Source organism: Electrona antarctica (assembly GCF_951216825.1).
Source record: "Electrona antarctica genome assembly, chromosome: 16".
Taxonomy (NCBI): Eukaryota; Metazoa; Chordata; class Actinopteri; order Myctophiformes; family Myctophidae; genus Electrona; species Electrona antarctica.
The window spans coordinates 36,057,183-36,073,901 of record NC_136797.1 but is presented as its reverse complement, the minus strand read 5'-3'; the positions used below and the strand labels follow the sequence as shown (position 1 = coordinate 36,073,901).

At 40.5% G+C, this 16,719-nt stretch overlaps 1 protein-coding gene across 4 annotated transcripts in view; it reads right to left on the bottom strand.

The window, feature by feature from the left end:
* The window catches only part of sec16a (SEC16 homolog A, endoplasmic reticulum export factor), a 36,897-nt gene that overhangs the window by 11,799 nt on the left and 8,379 nt on the right, over nucleotides 1-16,719 (bottom strand). For all 4 annotated transcript variants that reach the window (XM_079524869.1, XM_079524871.1, XM_079524872.1 and 1 more), the window contains exons 6-21: nucleotides 16,197-16,398; nucleotides 15,602-15,785; nucleotides 14,570-14,712; nucleotides 14,274-14,335; nucleotides 13,483-13,621; nucleotides 13,134-13,376; nucleotides 12,236-12,333; nucleotides 11,391-11,472; nucleotides 7,595-7,712; nucleotides 7,203-7,314; nucleotides 6,733-6,841; nucleotides 5,864-6,004; nucleotides 3,529-3,642; nucleotides 2,332-2,515; nucleotides 1,351-1,808; nucleotides 717-764 (exon numbers count right to left, since the gene is read on the bottom strand). In XM_079524869.1, coding sequence (XP_079380995.1) covers nucleotides 717-764; nucleotides 1,351-1,808; nucleotides 2,332-2,515; nucleotides 3,529-3,642; nucleotides 5,864-6,004; nucleotides 6,733-6,841; nucleotides 7,203-7,314; nucleotides 7,595-7,712; nucleotides 11,391-11,472; nucleotides 12,236-12,333; nucleotides 13,134-13,376; nucleotides 13,483-13,621; nucleotides 14,274-14,335; nucleotides 14,570-14,712; nucleotides 15,602-15,785; nucleotides 16,197-16,398 — 2,437 coding nt within the window. The remainder of the gene's footprint in view (nucleotides 1-716; nucleotides 765-1,350; nucleotides 1,809-2,331; nucleotides 2,516-3,528; nucleotides 3,643-5,863; nucleotides 6,005-6,732; nucleotides 6,842-7,202; nucleotides 7,315-7,594; nucleotides 7,713-11,390; nucleotides 11,473-12,235; nucleotides 12,334-13,133; nucleotides 13,377-13,482; nucleotides 13,622-14,273; nucleotides 14,336-14,569; nucleotides 14,713-15,601; nucleotides 15,786-16,196; nucleotides 16,399-16,719) is intronic.

The following is a 16,719-nucleotide window of genomic DNA, read 5'->3' as shown; positions in this document are numbered from 1 at the left end:
ATGTGATGAGGTCAGCACAAATGTGATTAGGTCAGCACATTTTAGGCCCATTTGGCAAGTGGCTATGGCTGTTTTTAGCCCAAGGAGTGTATTTTGTGCAAAACTAATGCTTGTAATGGATTCAGAATCAGGAAACCCCCCTAGTTTGACATATCACATGCTACTTAAAGCAAAAGGAAAGTTTGACATTTTTGCCTGACAGGATGTTAATGGTAGGGTCACAAGAAACCCCTATAAAAAAAACCTCAATACTGACAGCCGGTCAGCAAGTGGATTCATGAATGTATATAGACAATATTCTAGGCCAATAAAAAAAGACTATATACCAAATTTCCCACCCGTCCACCTCGGCTGCCGGACTAATAGAAAACAGTTAACAAATGTTTTCTTATTTTGCTAAGCTGCAATAGCAATGTAGTATTCAAGAGGGCTTAGTGATGCATTTTCATATGGTGTTTCATATATAGTGTGCATTTATTTATAAATGTGTTAATTTGCCTGATATTATAACAGCATTATAGACATGGTATGCATAGCAAGTGTTACCGATAATTAGCTGCATGTTGCAAGTTTAGGTACCTTCTTGGGAACACAAAAGGACATAGTGCAGAATGCTGAAGCAGTAATTTCCTGAAAGACCCCAAAAAACAATACAAGCAAATTGCAATACATGCAACGTTGTTTGAGTTAGATATAAAATAACACAAATATCATACCATGTGCATTGAGGATTGAGACGCTGTCCTTGATCTCCTTCCAGGGCCCTGAAACAACAGGACACAAACTGTTAGCTTTAATAGCTTTTAATCATAACAAAGCAACAAGTAGTTACATTGGGACATTACCAGTGTGTATTATCTTCAATCAGCTCATCCATTGGCTCCTTTGAGTCCTTTCAAGTTGATTGTGTCTATTGTTTTTCCACAATGTACAGATTTATCAGTACATATTGTTTTTATTTTGAAAAATGCTAGGGCTTAAGTAATTAAAGGGCATGGTTGTTGTTGATGTCCAGAAATCAACAACTAAGATGGCAGAGAACTACCATATAAATATCTTAGCTTGGTCACATAACACATTGTGCTTTTAACCTAAAATAGGTGCCAATAAAAGAAAAAGGTTTTACGGAAACTATATTAGCACCTAGAAACGGGATCGGTTATTATGAGCTGGGGTGTATCAGGATACCACAAGGGGAGATAAATTAAATGTAATTTCCCATCACTGTAAGGCAGTTTTAACCTGGTTGCAAAACAGATCTTGATCATTTGTGAGCACTCTTTGTAGAATCGGCCTCAGGTCTTAATGGGTCAGAAAGAGACAGACAAGAGGAGAAAATGTCGAACGAACCATATTGGCCATCTGGTCATAAAAGTCCATCTGAGGTGTGAGAGAGCTCCGGGCCGGGGAAGCAGACACTGGAGGAGGCGGCTGCTGCATCTCCGGAGGGCCATAGGACGGCTGCTCCAGGTAGGGCATATGAGCAGGAGAAGGAGGCACGTGAGGGGACATCTGGGGCGGCGGAGGCTGGTTCATCTGAGGCAGTGGCTGATGCATTTGAGGGGGCATGTGAGGTGACATGTGGCCCATGTGAGGTGACATGTGGCCCATCTGCGGAGGCGGGGGACCAGGCTGCTCAGGCTGGGCCTGAGGCTGGAAGGGAGCAGCAGGGGTGAATCCAGGGTGGTCCTGTGGAAGGTAGCATGGTCCTGGGATCTGGCTGGGGGGCACCGGGTAGAACGAGACACTGTCGGTGGAGGGCATGTGCAAGGGTTGGCCCAACCCGTCTTGCAGAATGGTAGTGGGAGCTATGAATAAATACAGAGAGAGAGAAAATAAAACACATTGCTTTTTAATCCGGTTCATTATGAAAGAGAGGGAGATGTCCCTCTATAAACACACACACACACACAACACATTAACACAACACTTGAAATATGAATTTATGTCCACATAAAGTACAAGAATGACTTGTACAAAGTTCATAAACACTGCCGGTGCAGTCAGACAATAAGAAAGCAGCCAGTTACAAAGTGCCTATAAGACAGAGCATTGTTACATACTGTACAATACAGTTGGCATATTTGTCAGACATCAATCATAAATAAAGGAAACCACACCTCCTATAATAGCTGATACTGGGCCAAACATTTAGCAAGGTGCACACACACACACACACACACACACACACACACACACACACACACACACACACACACACACACACACACACACACACACACACACACACACACACACACACACACACACACACACACACACACACACACACACACACACACACACACACACACACACACACACACACACCTGGGGGCATCAGTTGCACTCCCTGTGGTGGTGGTCCAGGTAATAGTGATGTCATCAGAGGGTTGTCAGTGGAGGTGACGTCCATCTCACTGGGACTGCTGGGATGGTCCAGCTCAGAGCTCGGGGTGCTGCAGGCATACTGTGCAGGAGTGGCCCTGTCTGCATTGTAGGCTATCACCCCCGTCTAATAAGAGACATATTAAATGATGTTATAACCACACACAAATATCATTATTATCGTCTAAAATATAAAAAGTCAACTTCAGTACCACAATACGGATTTAATGAGGACCCAGAGACACCAACGTTTCGGACAGATAATACTGCCTTCTTGTGTTTCTCTATGTTTTTATACTTATATTTTGTTCTTTGCTATTGTTCTATCATTTTAATTCTATTTTTGTGTCCTGCCCTGTGAAGCACTTTGAGCTGCATTTATGTATGAAAGGTGCTATACAAATAAAGTTTATTATTATTCAGGGTGAACCAACTTCAGTATTATGCATTAATTTCAAAATACATAATTACAATTATGATTTTCATTACCCATTAACCCATTCAGGCCTGACGTCGAAATTTAAAAAAAGTTTTCTAAATCATGACAATTTTCGGAAAGATTTGAGGCACATTTTAACGATTTTTCAAAAATAGCAGACCTACAAGTTCATAGCGCGCCACTCGGTGGCGCGCTATGAGCTTGTAGATCTGCTATTTTTCAATAGCTAAATTATAACAATGTTTAAAACACCAAAAGGGGTTCCCGCCCCAAAATGGGTTAATGGTTAATGTGGTTAAACGCTAACGTGACATGGATGTGTTCCAGGTCTCAATGGATTAAGACATGAGGCCGATTCTACAAATCTACTTCAGTAGTTCTCACGCAGATGTTGAAGCTTGTATATCTGCTATTTTTGAATATCCTACGCAAAAATCTAAAATGACAGATGCTTTCGCAGTTTTAATGGGTTAAAAGGAAATCCCAAAGGAAATTATGAAATCCATTTCAAACATTTACATCAGTTTTTTTCTCACAAATTCACAAAATTGTATGATTTTAAATCTTGCTTTAAGTTTAAAATAAGGCCAGCAGAATGCATAAGCCTGGAAACCTTTCACAAGTATGATTGTGCGTTTAATCCTACATAAGTTTACATTATAAGTTCCCTTCAAATCATTTAGCCACCAATTAATACTCACCCTGAACTGCCCATCCAGTTGTCTGAGGTGGTATAACCACTCTGGATCATTGAACAGCTCCTGTTCTGGTTTTTCCTTCAGCTGAGGGTCGAAGAATCGCAGCTTCTCAGACATCTGTGCCGAAACATTAGAGATAAACATTTATTAAGATGTAAATAGGCATGTAAAATAGAGAAAAAAGATCAACCTGCCAACTCACGGATGTACAGATAAAACCACTGTTTTCTTCAAAGATAAACTCATTAGCATGTATCAGCTGATAGTTGATAGCATCTGATGACATGGATACAGACAAATAAATCAAATAAATACAGAAGAATGCAGAGAGATGCAACAACACATAAAAGGAAGCAAATCTCAAACAATGATATGCAGATGAGTATCCTGAGAAAAAAGGAGTAAAAAAACAATCTCATTTCATACAAAGGACACAGCATTACAGAAAGAAGCTGCATGTACTAATTAATTAACAAATTAATAGAACAATTACGGTTCATCTGAAAAGAGGGTCATGGTAGAGTGACCATAAGGCCAAGTTGTCAAATGCAGTAGATTGTTCTATCGAGGCTGCAAACCTCTCTGGCGAGTGAGTTCATGTAGAAATTTGAAAAAGTGTCAAATAAATAGTCAATGTTATTGTTGTTGAAGCCACTATTGTAACTCTGAAATTCATGATCTGAACCCAACAGGAATGTGGTTCATGTTCTCCTCCTCACCCAGGCTCCATCCCTCACTCAAAATTCCTTGAATTCATGGATTGGACAATCCACTCCCGTGAGTGCGCATTTCTTGTTTGTGTGTGAAACTGTTATCCCGCTGGCATTTTAAACAGTATAGTTTGAGAGAAGCTTGGATCATACTGTGAGTTATGTGGGTGTTTATAAGTGGAACTTTGATATAGTTTATTTTTGGATTATTCAATCACTGTAAACTAAAGGAATGTGATACAAAGAGAACCATAACGGAAATATGTCCTGGACTTTATTGTATTTTGTCCTCAAACATGTATTATGCATGTTCATGAGAACATGAGATCTAGTGCGCCACCAAGTTAATTCGCTGGTGTGCTGCATGAGCCAGCCAGGCTGATATTTTGTTACTCAGGCTGAGCCATCAATACCGAAATCACTCGCCAAAGTGTCGGGTTCCTTCTGAAATGTGCGGGGTCCAATAATGTATTTTCTCCCATGTAGACCTCTGACTTCATGTGGCCAGTCTGTCACGTCAGTCGTGTCTGACATATCTACGATGTGCAATCCCATATTTGGGCAAGGTTTCTGCCCGCCATTCACTTGATTAAATTAATTAAAGTTATATATTTTTTTAAATCACACTTTTTTTCTTATTGCTTGGTCCCATCTTATCGCTGCTTGCAGCTATATTTATTATGGTGGGCTCGGCTCCAGCGAGCACACACTAGTTCTCCATAGTTTATATTGATGAGTCAGTCGGTGTAAGCTTGCCACCATTGGTGTGTGAATGTGGGAAGTGAGGACGCTGGCGTCGACTGTTCGCCGCTTCACCTCCCAATGTATGAATGAATGAACCATTGTAAAGCGCTTTGAACACTTGGAAAAGCGCTATAAAAATGCAATTCATTATTATTATTAAAAATCACACCCGTGTGAACTGAGTGGTGTAAGGTCTTATATAGCCTGTCTGACGTAATGAAATCACACCCGGGTGAACAGGGTGAACATAGCAACCATGCTCATTTTTTCTGCACAGACTAACAAAGCCAGTTGTAGGAGTGGTTTACACCACTCAAAAATGCAATTCATTTATTATTTCTTAATGTTTCTTCTAAATTCCGCCACTTCTTTCAGCATCCAACCACTTCCACATACTTTGTGCTATAAATCTAGTTCAAACTTCAACATGTTCAGCTTTATGCAGTTATTTATGCTCGTATTTTTCACACCTACGGTATGTTGCTCTACCTATCCGACCAATAAAGTTATAGTGCCGAAGCTTTGTCAGAGTACCCGTTGTACCCGTCTTTCTGTCTCTTTTATGCCCATATATGGAGATCCCTGATGTCATTAGTACTGTATATGCCATATACCATTTTTTTCTTCAGCTTTAATACATTTTCTACCGTACATAATATACATTGCGGGTTTTCAGTGAGCCCACGCCGTTTCTGCAGGAACTGCTTTTATTTATGGAATGCAATACATACAATTATTTAACTTTTTTTTAAATTAAAAAATAATAATCTTTTGAATAAATAAATAAATATATATATATACAGTATATACATTAACGGAGGGTGACAAAGAGAGAGTGAGAGAGAAATTAGGAGTCACAGCCATTTGTGTGTGTGTGCGTGTACCTGTATGAGCTGGCTAATGAAGACAGGTGAGTGATAGGAAGGCTGCATGAGGACATTCTTAGAGATGACTTCACAGTAGTGGTAGGCCTGCGCACTCAGCCCCGCCTCAGCCAGTCGACATGCATAGATCAACTTGAACACCTGAAACGGTACGGAGGCCGAGGTATGTAACAGTCAATAATGATACGAGAAGACATCAGTGTTCTGGTAGGCTGTATGCACCTTTAGTATGCTCAGATACAATAACATTAACCACTTAAGCCTTACACAAATATCATAACTTAAAACTAGAGATGTCCCGATACTGTATCGGTATCTGAAAAGTATCAGTATCAGCCCTTATTTGTCATATCGGTATCGGCGAATATGCCAGTCTAACCACCGATCCGATCCGATTTTTTTTTTATATATATATATATATATATATATATATAGCTAGATAGCTATAAACACAACACAAGATCACAACACTGGTATCGGTATTCGTATCGGCTAAGACAGAAATTGTGGTGTCGGGATCGGATCGGGAGCGAAAAAAGTGTATCGGGACATCCCTACTTAAAACATACATTTTCCGTACAAGACTTTTGAAAATGTCTAAGATTTGGAATAACAGTTATGATCTACTTTTTATAAAGTAGTTTAGTTATGTGTTATTTAACAGATAAACTTCATCTTATATTTTTAGACCAGTATTCTGCTGGAAATTATGAATAATTTCTACATCCCAGATTATAATAGCTGTATATACAGTAAATGTATATGTAGCTAATCGTTACACAACACAAAGTATATAGGGCTTACGGTCTTAAGCACAGGATATGAAGATAATACATTTTAAGCATGCTCAGTGGCTAAGAAGAACTGACCTGGAAGTTGGGCAGAGAGCAGGGAGCCTGGGAGCCTAGAGACTGGGCGTACTCATAGGCCTCAGTCCTCTGGATCGCTTCATTGCTGGCAAATTGGTAGAAGCTCAAACTGAAGAAGAGATATAAGAAAGATAGCATCCGGTTTTTACCATGTAAGGACATCCCATGCTCACTTGCACACACAGAGGGCACAGGTCACACTGTTCCCCCATTTTCTCACATGCTTGAAACCACTTGAAAACTACCTTTTACCTCAAATATTTCCCTTTCTTCGTTTTTGTTAATTATATCTTTTTAAAAGTGTCTCATGTGTATGATTATGTATATACACTGTCTTTTATGTAAGTCTGTAAGTCTGTCTCAGTCTGTTGGTCTTTTGTCCGTTTGAAAAACCTCAAAATAAATGATAAAAAAAAGAAAAAAGAATGATAGGATCCTATTGAGGCTAATTCTCTGCTAGCATGTGTCACCTGTGGTTGGAGCCAATCAGAACCATCTTGGTGCTCTTCTTGGTAAACACTCCGAATCCAACTTGAGCCATCAGGTAACAGAAATGGGCGGCATCGATGAGTCCCTTGGAGGCTGGCAGAGCACAGAAACACTAGGGCTTGGACTTGTGCTTCTGAAAATAGCCATTCTATAAGCTCACAGTGTGTGGCTACTGTCAGCGTGCAATGAAGAATGATGATGTTATGATGACACTAAAGTGGTGTATTTCGATACAAAAATACACAGGGAAGACATTATTCAGGGAATATACAGGGAAGAAAATTATAACCACACCTGGGGGGGTCTACTAGAGTAAAAAGTACAAAAATCACGGCATTTAAAACCATGTGTTCACTGATGTGATCGATCGTACCCAGAGTGTCACCCATGGTGGCGATGGTGCGCGTGTCCAGATCCAGGGTGTGTGTGAGATTAGACAGCACCATGGCCAGGTGAGGGCGCCAGTCACCCCACTTCTCCTCTCCACAGCACTAGGGGCACAAAGAAGAGCTCTCCATGAGAAACACTTCAAATAGTGCAGCAGATTAAGTCAATATATCATAAGAATCGTTCACTTGATCATACAAGCACCAAATTTGGCACACAAGTGCTTCAGAACCTACTCTCTCAGAAAAGTACGTTGTCCACTTGAAAAAACAAAATGGCCACCATGTTTCAAGATGGCTGCCTTTCAAAATGGTTTTAAACAGTGTTTGAACTATAGTTTGATTGAATAATGTTATTGTGATGGCCTATACATCGAAATGTATGTTTCTGAGTATGAGAAATCCAATTCTGCATTTAGCAAATCAAAATTATTGAATATTATGATGATACAATGGGAATTAAATGAAAAGCTGGGGCAGATTAAGTCAATATTCCATAAGAATCTTTCACTTGGTGGTACAAGCACCAAATTTGGCACACATGATGTCCAGGATGTACATGCTATGAAAAGCACCTTATCCAGCTGAAAATCCAAGATGGCTGCCAGTATTCAAGATGGGCGGCTCGTCAAATGCAAGAAAACAAAAAGGTTTTCGAAGTAGAATTTAAATGTGTTAATGATCCAAACATCAAAATGAAAGTATTCTGACTGTAATAACTTAATGGTGTTGGAATTGAATTCCAATATGGCCGCCAGTTTGCAAGATGCAGCTATTACGTTACTCAAAATTAAGCTGTATGATCATAGATATTGTTGAAGGGCAACATCATTCGTTGATCATGCATTGAAATGCTGTGATCAAGCTCTATTGGTTTGTAATTTTGTATATAAGAGTGGTCAAAGCACAACCAGGACACACTGGTGACATCACTGCTGTGAGACTCCGCATGGGGTTCAGTGTCGGCTTGTAGCGTAGCTGTAGTTGTGGTTTACTAACTGTTGTAGTGTACTAACTGTAGTTTGTTGTATAGGCTACTTTAGTGTCCTAAATGCTAATTAGCCCCTGTATATATCTCCACTAGAAGTTTAGTTAGTTGTAGTATTGTAGTTAGATAGCCGCACCTGAATTGACAAGATGTGCCAGCGTGGGAGAGCTGGGACAAGGGTAACGGGGCTTCAGTTACCTGGATGGTGTACAGATGGCACAGGACTTAAATGGCACTGGATGAACGGTCGTGCTAGGTGTAGGGCACCAGATGCTTGAACCTAGATCAAGGTTCAAGGTTGGACTTTATTGTTACATCTTATGTACAGGTACATAAGGGTAAAACTTATTTTTGTTTGGCTTCCTTACAGACAATGCAGCGGCATAGATAGAATAGGCTAATATTCAAACAACAAAAAACACAGCAAGCACAGCAAAACAAAGGGATAGAATAAAGAGTGCTAGAAAAATAGTAGTGTACATGTGCATGTTTCCCTGTAGTAGCAAAGTTAGGTAAACTCTCGCCCTGGTTCTTATCAGTTCGTTCATGTTCATGATTATTTGGGGAAAGAAGCATATTTGCAGTCTATTTCCAGTGGCTTCGAGACTGCGAAAACGTTTTCCATGTGGCAGCATCTCAAACAGTCTTGTTGGGATGGCTTGGGTCCCTCATAATTCCACGACGAGCTTTGCTGACACAATGATCGTCATACAGGGCTTCGATGGGGGGGAGATCGTGTCCTTCACCAGGATCATTCTGAATTTCAGCTGCTCTCTTAGTGGAACGCTGGAGTTTCAGTTGCTAAACATTTGCCCGACAATTTTGGTGATACTTTGTACTGTTTTGCCTCAATGTATCCTCACTGCCACCTCCATCATCCAATCTGGATGAGTCTAACATGATGGGCAACAGGTGTATTGCCTGAAATACGGTGAGACTTCAACTCCTCTTTCGTATCTGTTTGACACTTTTAGTAGCGGAACATCTTGTGTTATACGGTTAAAGGCCGAGGGCTATATCCTTTTACCACCCAACCGTACAAAACATCAAAGCACATTGAAATATGGGATGCATCTAGGTTCAAGCATCTGGTGCCCTACACCTAGCCCGACCATTCATCCAGTGCAAGTCCTGTGCGATCTGTACACCATCCAGGTAACTGAATCCCTGTTACCCTTGTCTCAGCTCTCCCACGCTGACACATCCTGTCAATTCAGGTGCGGCTATCAACTACAATGCTACAACTAACTAAACTTCTATTTGAGATATACAGTATACAGGGGCTTATTAGATAGCATTTAGGACACTAAAGTATACTACAAACTACAGTGAGTACACGACTACAACAGTTCGTAAACCACACCTACAGCTATGTTACAAGCCGACACTGAACCCCATGCTGAGTCTAACAGCAGTGATGTCACCAGTGTGTCCTGGTTGTGCTTTGACATCATCTTATATACAAAATTACAAACCAATAGAGCTTGATCACAGCATTTCAATGAATGGTGATGTTGCCCTTCAACAATATCTGTGATCAGACAGCTTCCGAAAACGCAAATTTTGAGTTGCGTAATAGCCCCCATCTTGAAAACTGGCGGCCATATTGGAATTAAATTGACACCATTCAGTTCTTCCAGTCAGAATACATTCATTTGTTTGGATCAATGTGTGGATCACACATTTCTGTTCACTAAAGTTATACTTATTCATTTGACGAGGTGGCCACCTTGAAAACTGGCGTCCATCTTGGACTTTCAGCTGGAAAACGTACTTTTCTTAGAAAGTACATCCTGGACATCAATTGTGCCAAATCTGGTGCTTGTACCACCACATGAAGGATTATTATGGAATATGGACTTAATCTGCCCAACTTCATCGTTTAATTCCCATTGTATCATCATAATATTAAATAATTTTGATGTTCTAAATGCAGAATTGGATTTCTCATACTCAAACATATATTATGATGTATAGGCCATCACAATAGGATGTTATAGCTCAATATAACTCAAACACTGTTTAAAACCACCTCGAATGGCGGCCATCTTGAAAAATGGTGTCCATTTTGTTTTTTTCAAGTGGACAACGTACTTTTCTGAGAGAGTAGGTTCTGAAGCACCTGTGTGCCAAATTTGGTGCTTGTATGATCAAGTGAACGATCGTTTCAGTAATCTGCTCCACTAAAAGGGGTATGAAAGCCTAGGCTGACTGTTTCCAGTTCAGGTGAAAAAATAACTACAGGAGGTTAAAGGTGTCCCCTTAAAAAGCAATGACCATACACAATGTATCCGCTGGCAGTGGTCTGACCCATCCAGTGCGGTTGTCTTTATGGAATTTCATTATATTACATGTGGATTTCTATCAGACGTAAACACAGCCAATAGCTTTTAAGGCCTTAATGTTGATACCGTTTATTGAATACTTTTTACTGACCCACGCATATCCTGTTAAAGTAGAGGAGGACATGGTCATACATACAGTGGCTGAGGCAGGCATTCATATTAAAGTAGGAGGACATGGTCATACATACAGTGGATGAGGCAGGCATTCGTATTTAAGTAGAGGAGGACATGGTCATACATACAGTGGATGAGGCAGGCATTCGTATTAAAGTAGAGGACATGGTCATACATACAGTGGATGAGGCAGGCATTCGTATTAAAGTAGAGGACATGGTCATACATACAGTGGCTGAGGCAGGCATTCATATTAAAGTAGGAGGACATGGTCATACATACAGTGGATGAGGCAGGCATTCGTATTTAAGTAGAGGAGGACATGGTCATACATACAGTGGCTGAGGCAGGCATTCGCCCAGACATCAGCTGGTATACCGTCTGAAGAGGATCGTTGATCGGCAAACTGTTTGCAAACCTAAGCAACAAAGACGACATAAACACCCGTTATGTTCTGTTGCTGTGAAATAAGTAAAAACAAAACATCACACTGCCTATTCCTTTAGAGCCAGACAGATAGATCATCCATGATTTGATTATTATTATACTATATATATATATTGTTTACTCTGCCTTGTATTATTATTTGCTTTGCATTGTTTCTGTGTTTTTCCTGCTGTGTGATGTTTACTTTTGCTGTTTCCTTTTGTAAAGCACTTTGTAACGTTGTTTTGAAAGGTGCTATAGAAATAAAGCTTTATTATTATTATATATATATATATATATATATATATATATATATTTTTTTTTTTTTTTTTTTTTCATGCAGCCAATGTGTCCCGATGTTTAACCCCTTCCAACCTGGTGTCCATTAGATAGTTTCAGTAATGTTCAAAGTATAAGCACATCAACAAACTTCACGGTGCGATGGGGTATATGTTTGTTTATGTTTGACTTCTGAAATTCATGAATCAAATACAAGTTTTCAAATTAGAACACATTTTAGAAATTTAACCCATTGAAACTGGGACTGCACCCGTGTTATTTTACATTTTAGCATTGGCTATTCAAAAATAGCAGATATGCAAGCTCACAGAAGGCAAGCTTTAGAAGGCATTTGTAGGAGAGTCGGCCTCAGGTCTTATTGGTTTAAATAGAAAGTATGGGTAATTAAAAACATCTGTAATCTGTGGGCTAGGGCTCTCCAAAATCAGGATTGCTGCATTGTATACTATCCTTACCTGGTCATGACACGTGCATGTGTCCTGTTGTCCATCTTACTGGCCAGAAGTAGGGCGTGGCCCCAGAGACCTCCCTTCATAGCTGCCTCCAGTGCATCCTGTCTCATAAAGTGTACAATATGCAGTTGGTCACGACATAGGAGAGTAATGCATAATTTATACCCGACATAGGAGAGTAATGCATAATTTATACCCGACATAGGAGAGTAATGCATAATTTATACCCGACATAGGAGAGTAATGCATAATTTATACCCGACATAGGAGAGTAATGCATAATTTATACCCGACATAGGAGAGTAATGCATAATTTATACCCGACATAGGAGAGTAATGCATAATTTATACCCGACATAGGAGAGTAATGCATAATTTATACCCTGTCATACAACATATACAGTGTTTTGATATTTCATTTTATACTCGTCCCTCGTCGAAAATAGCAGATCTACAACATCACAACGCATCACACTGTGAACGGGCGTGCAGCTTAAAGACAGACTGTCCAGACTGAGACACATCTTCAGAAATCTGATTTGAATTTCTTTCCAAACAACGTAGGGAAAAAAACTTTTTTTGTTTTGTTTATGTTTACTTTTCAGACTTGATACTATTTGATTCCAATAGAGGGTATGCGCATGCATAACATGAATGGCAAATAGAGTGGCAAAGCGACAGGCAAAGTGAGTTTAACATTGTTTAACGTCGTTTAATGCAATCAGATAGGACTTTTTTGTTTGAATGCATGGGCTGTCAAGGCCAGAAAGTAGTTTTTTGCCACTCAGTAGGCGTCCCCGCATAACTTCCGGGTTTGATGATGTCACGCGCATACCCTCTATTTGGAATCAGATCGGTTTTGGGGCTGCCAATCTGAACATAGGCCAAGAAGGTATCTTGCCTTTTTGCGACCAAATAGTAGAAGTTCCCTGAAGCGCTCCGTTTCCTTGCCCACGTTCTCTGGAACCATCATAAAAGTGTCAGAAAGGAGGGATAGTGGTCCGGATCCGGGCTCCTCCTCAGGTCTCGCTAGTGGCTCATTGTTAAAGTCAATCAAGTTGGCTTCGTTGGGACTCTTGCCCGGCAACCACACAGATCGATGCTCCTTCAGCAACAAATCCGCTATGTCTGTACCGACCACAGTCTTGAGGAAGGAGAGTGATAGACACGCATTATACCACACACACTTACACTTACACCATCTGACAGATAAAAGGTGACAAATCTGTTGTAACTCTTCTCAGTCTTACCCCATTCTGTCTACAAAGCAGAACGATGAAGTCCCAAAGCAAGCAAGCAGAGTCTTTGTCCAAGAGCTCGTTGTTGCGGGAACATTCCAAGCCTTTATTTTGGGAGAACTTGATCACATCAACCTTGTGGGTTTCCTCTCTAATAGACACAACAATATGAGATAGGCTGTTGAGACCAGGCATACAGTATGTGGAATAGATTGTAATTAATATACACAATGTCCAACACTCTCTTGTACCACAGACCATTTAGACAAGTTACATTGGTTTGAAAGAAAATACAATTAAGGTTTAAAGTGGGAGTTAACCCATTTTGACCTGAGATCAGATTCTAAAAATGTCTTCTACATCCTGACAGTTTTCTGAAAAAGCTATGTTTCTATGTCAGTCGTTCTTTGATTTTTCAAAAATAGCAGACCTACAAGCTCGTAGCGCGCCACTCGGTGGCGCGCTATGAGCTTGTAGATCTGTTATTTTTCAATAGCTAAAGCATAACATAATGCTAACACCAGAAGGGGTTCCCACCCAAAATGGGTTAAAGCCTAGTTTGGCCTGCATTTTACAATGTGGATCATTCACATTTATTCACACACACCGACCTTGGAGGCAACCATGCAAGGCACCAACCTGCTCATCAGCGAGCAGTTAGGGGTTCAGCTCAAGGACACTTCAACACAATGACCGGAGGAGCCTCTGGAAACCTTCTGGTTCCCAGAGGGATTGCGTTGTTGATTTTCGATATGTTTTTCAGTTGGTCATGCAACAAAGTATAAAATAAAGGGTAACCTTACTTGACAAGAGGCCCAGGAAAGGATCGCAATTCTGACTGATCAGTAGTGTCCTGCAGCATTGTCTGTACAACAAAGGACAGTTATGAATTCTTCATCAAGTCAAAGTACCAATTCACAATTAGTCCTCATTAGTATAGTTTAAATGTCAGTACTAAAACGAAGATTACCAATGATTAAACAATTATTCAATATTCACACTGTGAACACAATATCAAGCACCCTGCCAATAACAACTTGGCCTATTCAATGCTCCAGAAATGCTGCTGGTTTAACCATCGTTTTATTTATTTTTTTACCTCCAAGTTGTAGATGTCAACCAGAGCAGGCTGTCCAGCTGACGGAAGATTGGGTAGAACCTGGACGAGATGACCGCCAGGTCCGAAACGGCCACAACGGTGAGGTATGGAGAACTTCTCTGGGGTAGCTGGACGAGGAGGGGCTGGGAGGACAAGAGGAACCGGGATGAAAATCAAACAACATCAGCACTACAAAAAGCATAGGATTTTCTGGCATAATGTATTTAATCCATTGAGACCTGGAACGCATCCATGTCACGTTAGCGTTTAACCACATTAACCATTAACCAATTTTGGGCGGGAACCCCTTTTGGTGTTTTAAACATTATGTTATAATTTAGCTATTGAAAAATAGCAGATCTACAAGCTCATAGCGCGCCACCGAGTGGCGCGCTACGAGCTTGTAGATCTGCTATTTTTGAAAAATCGTTAAAATGTGCCTCAAATCTTTCCGAAAATTGTCATGATTTAGGAAAAAAAAAAAAATTAAATTTCGACGTCAGGCCTGAATGGGTTAATAACTAACCGGTTGATCTAAACTAGATATCCGGTGACTCTGTTGAGAATCACTGAACACCAGTGTTCATTTTGACAGCAAATCTTTAAACCACGCTTAATGTAACCATTCGTTCTTGAAATCTAAACGTTTGACAACCACTGGTATAGACTCTAGTCTAGACTCTAGTATAGTCTATGCCAAATTGTAGATATTGTTTTGCAAAATTGTCAACTATTTTTCAATGTACAGTTTGCATATGAGTTAATAGTATGACATGTCCAGTCAAGTCAAGTCAGTCTTTTGTAGCCGATCTACAAGCTCACTCTGTATAGATCTGCTATTTTCAGAGGGAAACACCAAATTCTACACTAATGCCCTCCCTAACATTTTAGTCTAGTTTTTATTTGTCTTAATCTTAATATATTAGTTTTACCCATCATGGCTTAGTTTTTATTTAGTGTTGGTCAGTGAACCAGTTTTGGTCGACGAATATCAACATTGCTGGACGCGGAAGGCTACGATAAGTGCCTTACGTTCTTCGGGGGCGCTCCAGGTGTTCTCTGTGTTGTATTCTGAGGTGTAGGGGTACTGGCTGTAGTTGTGCGAGGCATCGGTCTGGTCTGGGTACTGCCTATAGGAGTAGTCCACAGGCAGGGTGGATGCTGTGGGGTCATACACAGCTGCCACCAGGTCAGGTTGACTCCTGTACACCTGGCTCTGCACAGTGGACACACGTGAAAGAAATTGTGAAATTGCGGCCAATTTACGATCACATAATATAATCTTAAAACTCTGTCAATGTCTTGTACAAAAACACTCTCTCAACCAAAACACTTGTTTATACACAAACACGTTTTAGACTTTTTATACTCGACTAAATTGATTAGTCTAATACACACTTAACTACTTAGCCATCTTATACTTCGGCGTACAATGGTGTCATACATAAAAAGCCAATCAACACATTTATTTTCGAATGGCCGAAGTATAAAATAGGGTTAAAGTGGTTAAACTGATTTTGATCCTATATCAACTGATTTTACTGGGGATCCCCTGGAACCCTCCCCCCCCCAAGGACCCCTGGGGGTCCACAGACCCCACTTTGGGAACCACTGTTGTAGGAAGCACCTGTTGTGAGCGGGAGCTGAAGCTGCTGCGTCGGCTGTGGTGGCTGTGGGAGGAGCTGTGCAGACTGTGGGCCGACTGTTCACTGTGGACGCTACGCCGGTCAAAGTCGTCGCCGTATGGATCGCCACGCCGACGGTAGTCGTCATCAAAGCTGGCGTCATATCCAGGATAATACTTCCACGGGTCATCATAGCCTTCTCTCCTGAGGATGGAGAAGATACAAATGCACTGAATTATATATACATAATTAGACGTTGAATGATTTTCCAACCTGCAAATGATGAGTAAAAGTGGATCTTCAGATCCGCAAACAAATGGTTGGCTTTGATGTGGATCTTAGACATCATGTGGCACGATTCTTGCTCAAACGTGAATCTCGTTTTTTTTTGTCCGGCACAAGAATTGAGATCACGATTCAAATTCTTTCTGTGAAAATATTCATCGTCTTTAGTCAGTAGTGGCTGAACATTTCTACATTCAAAATGTGGCACCTGGAGCCATAACTACTGTGGCTTTAGACAGA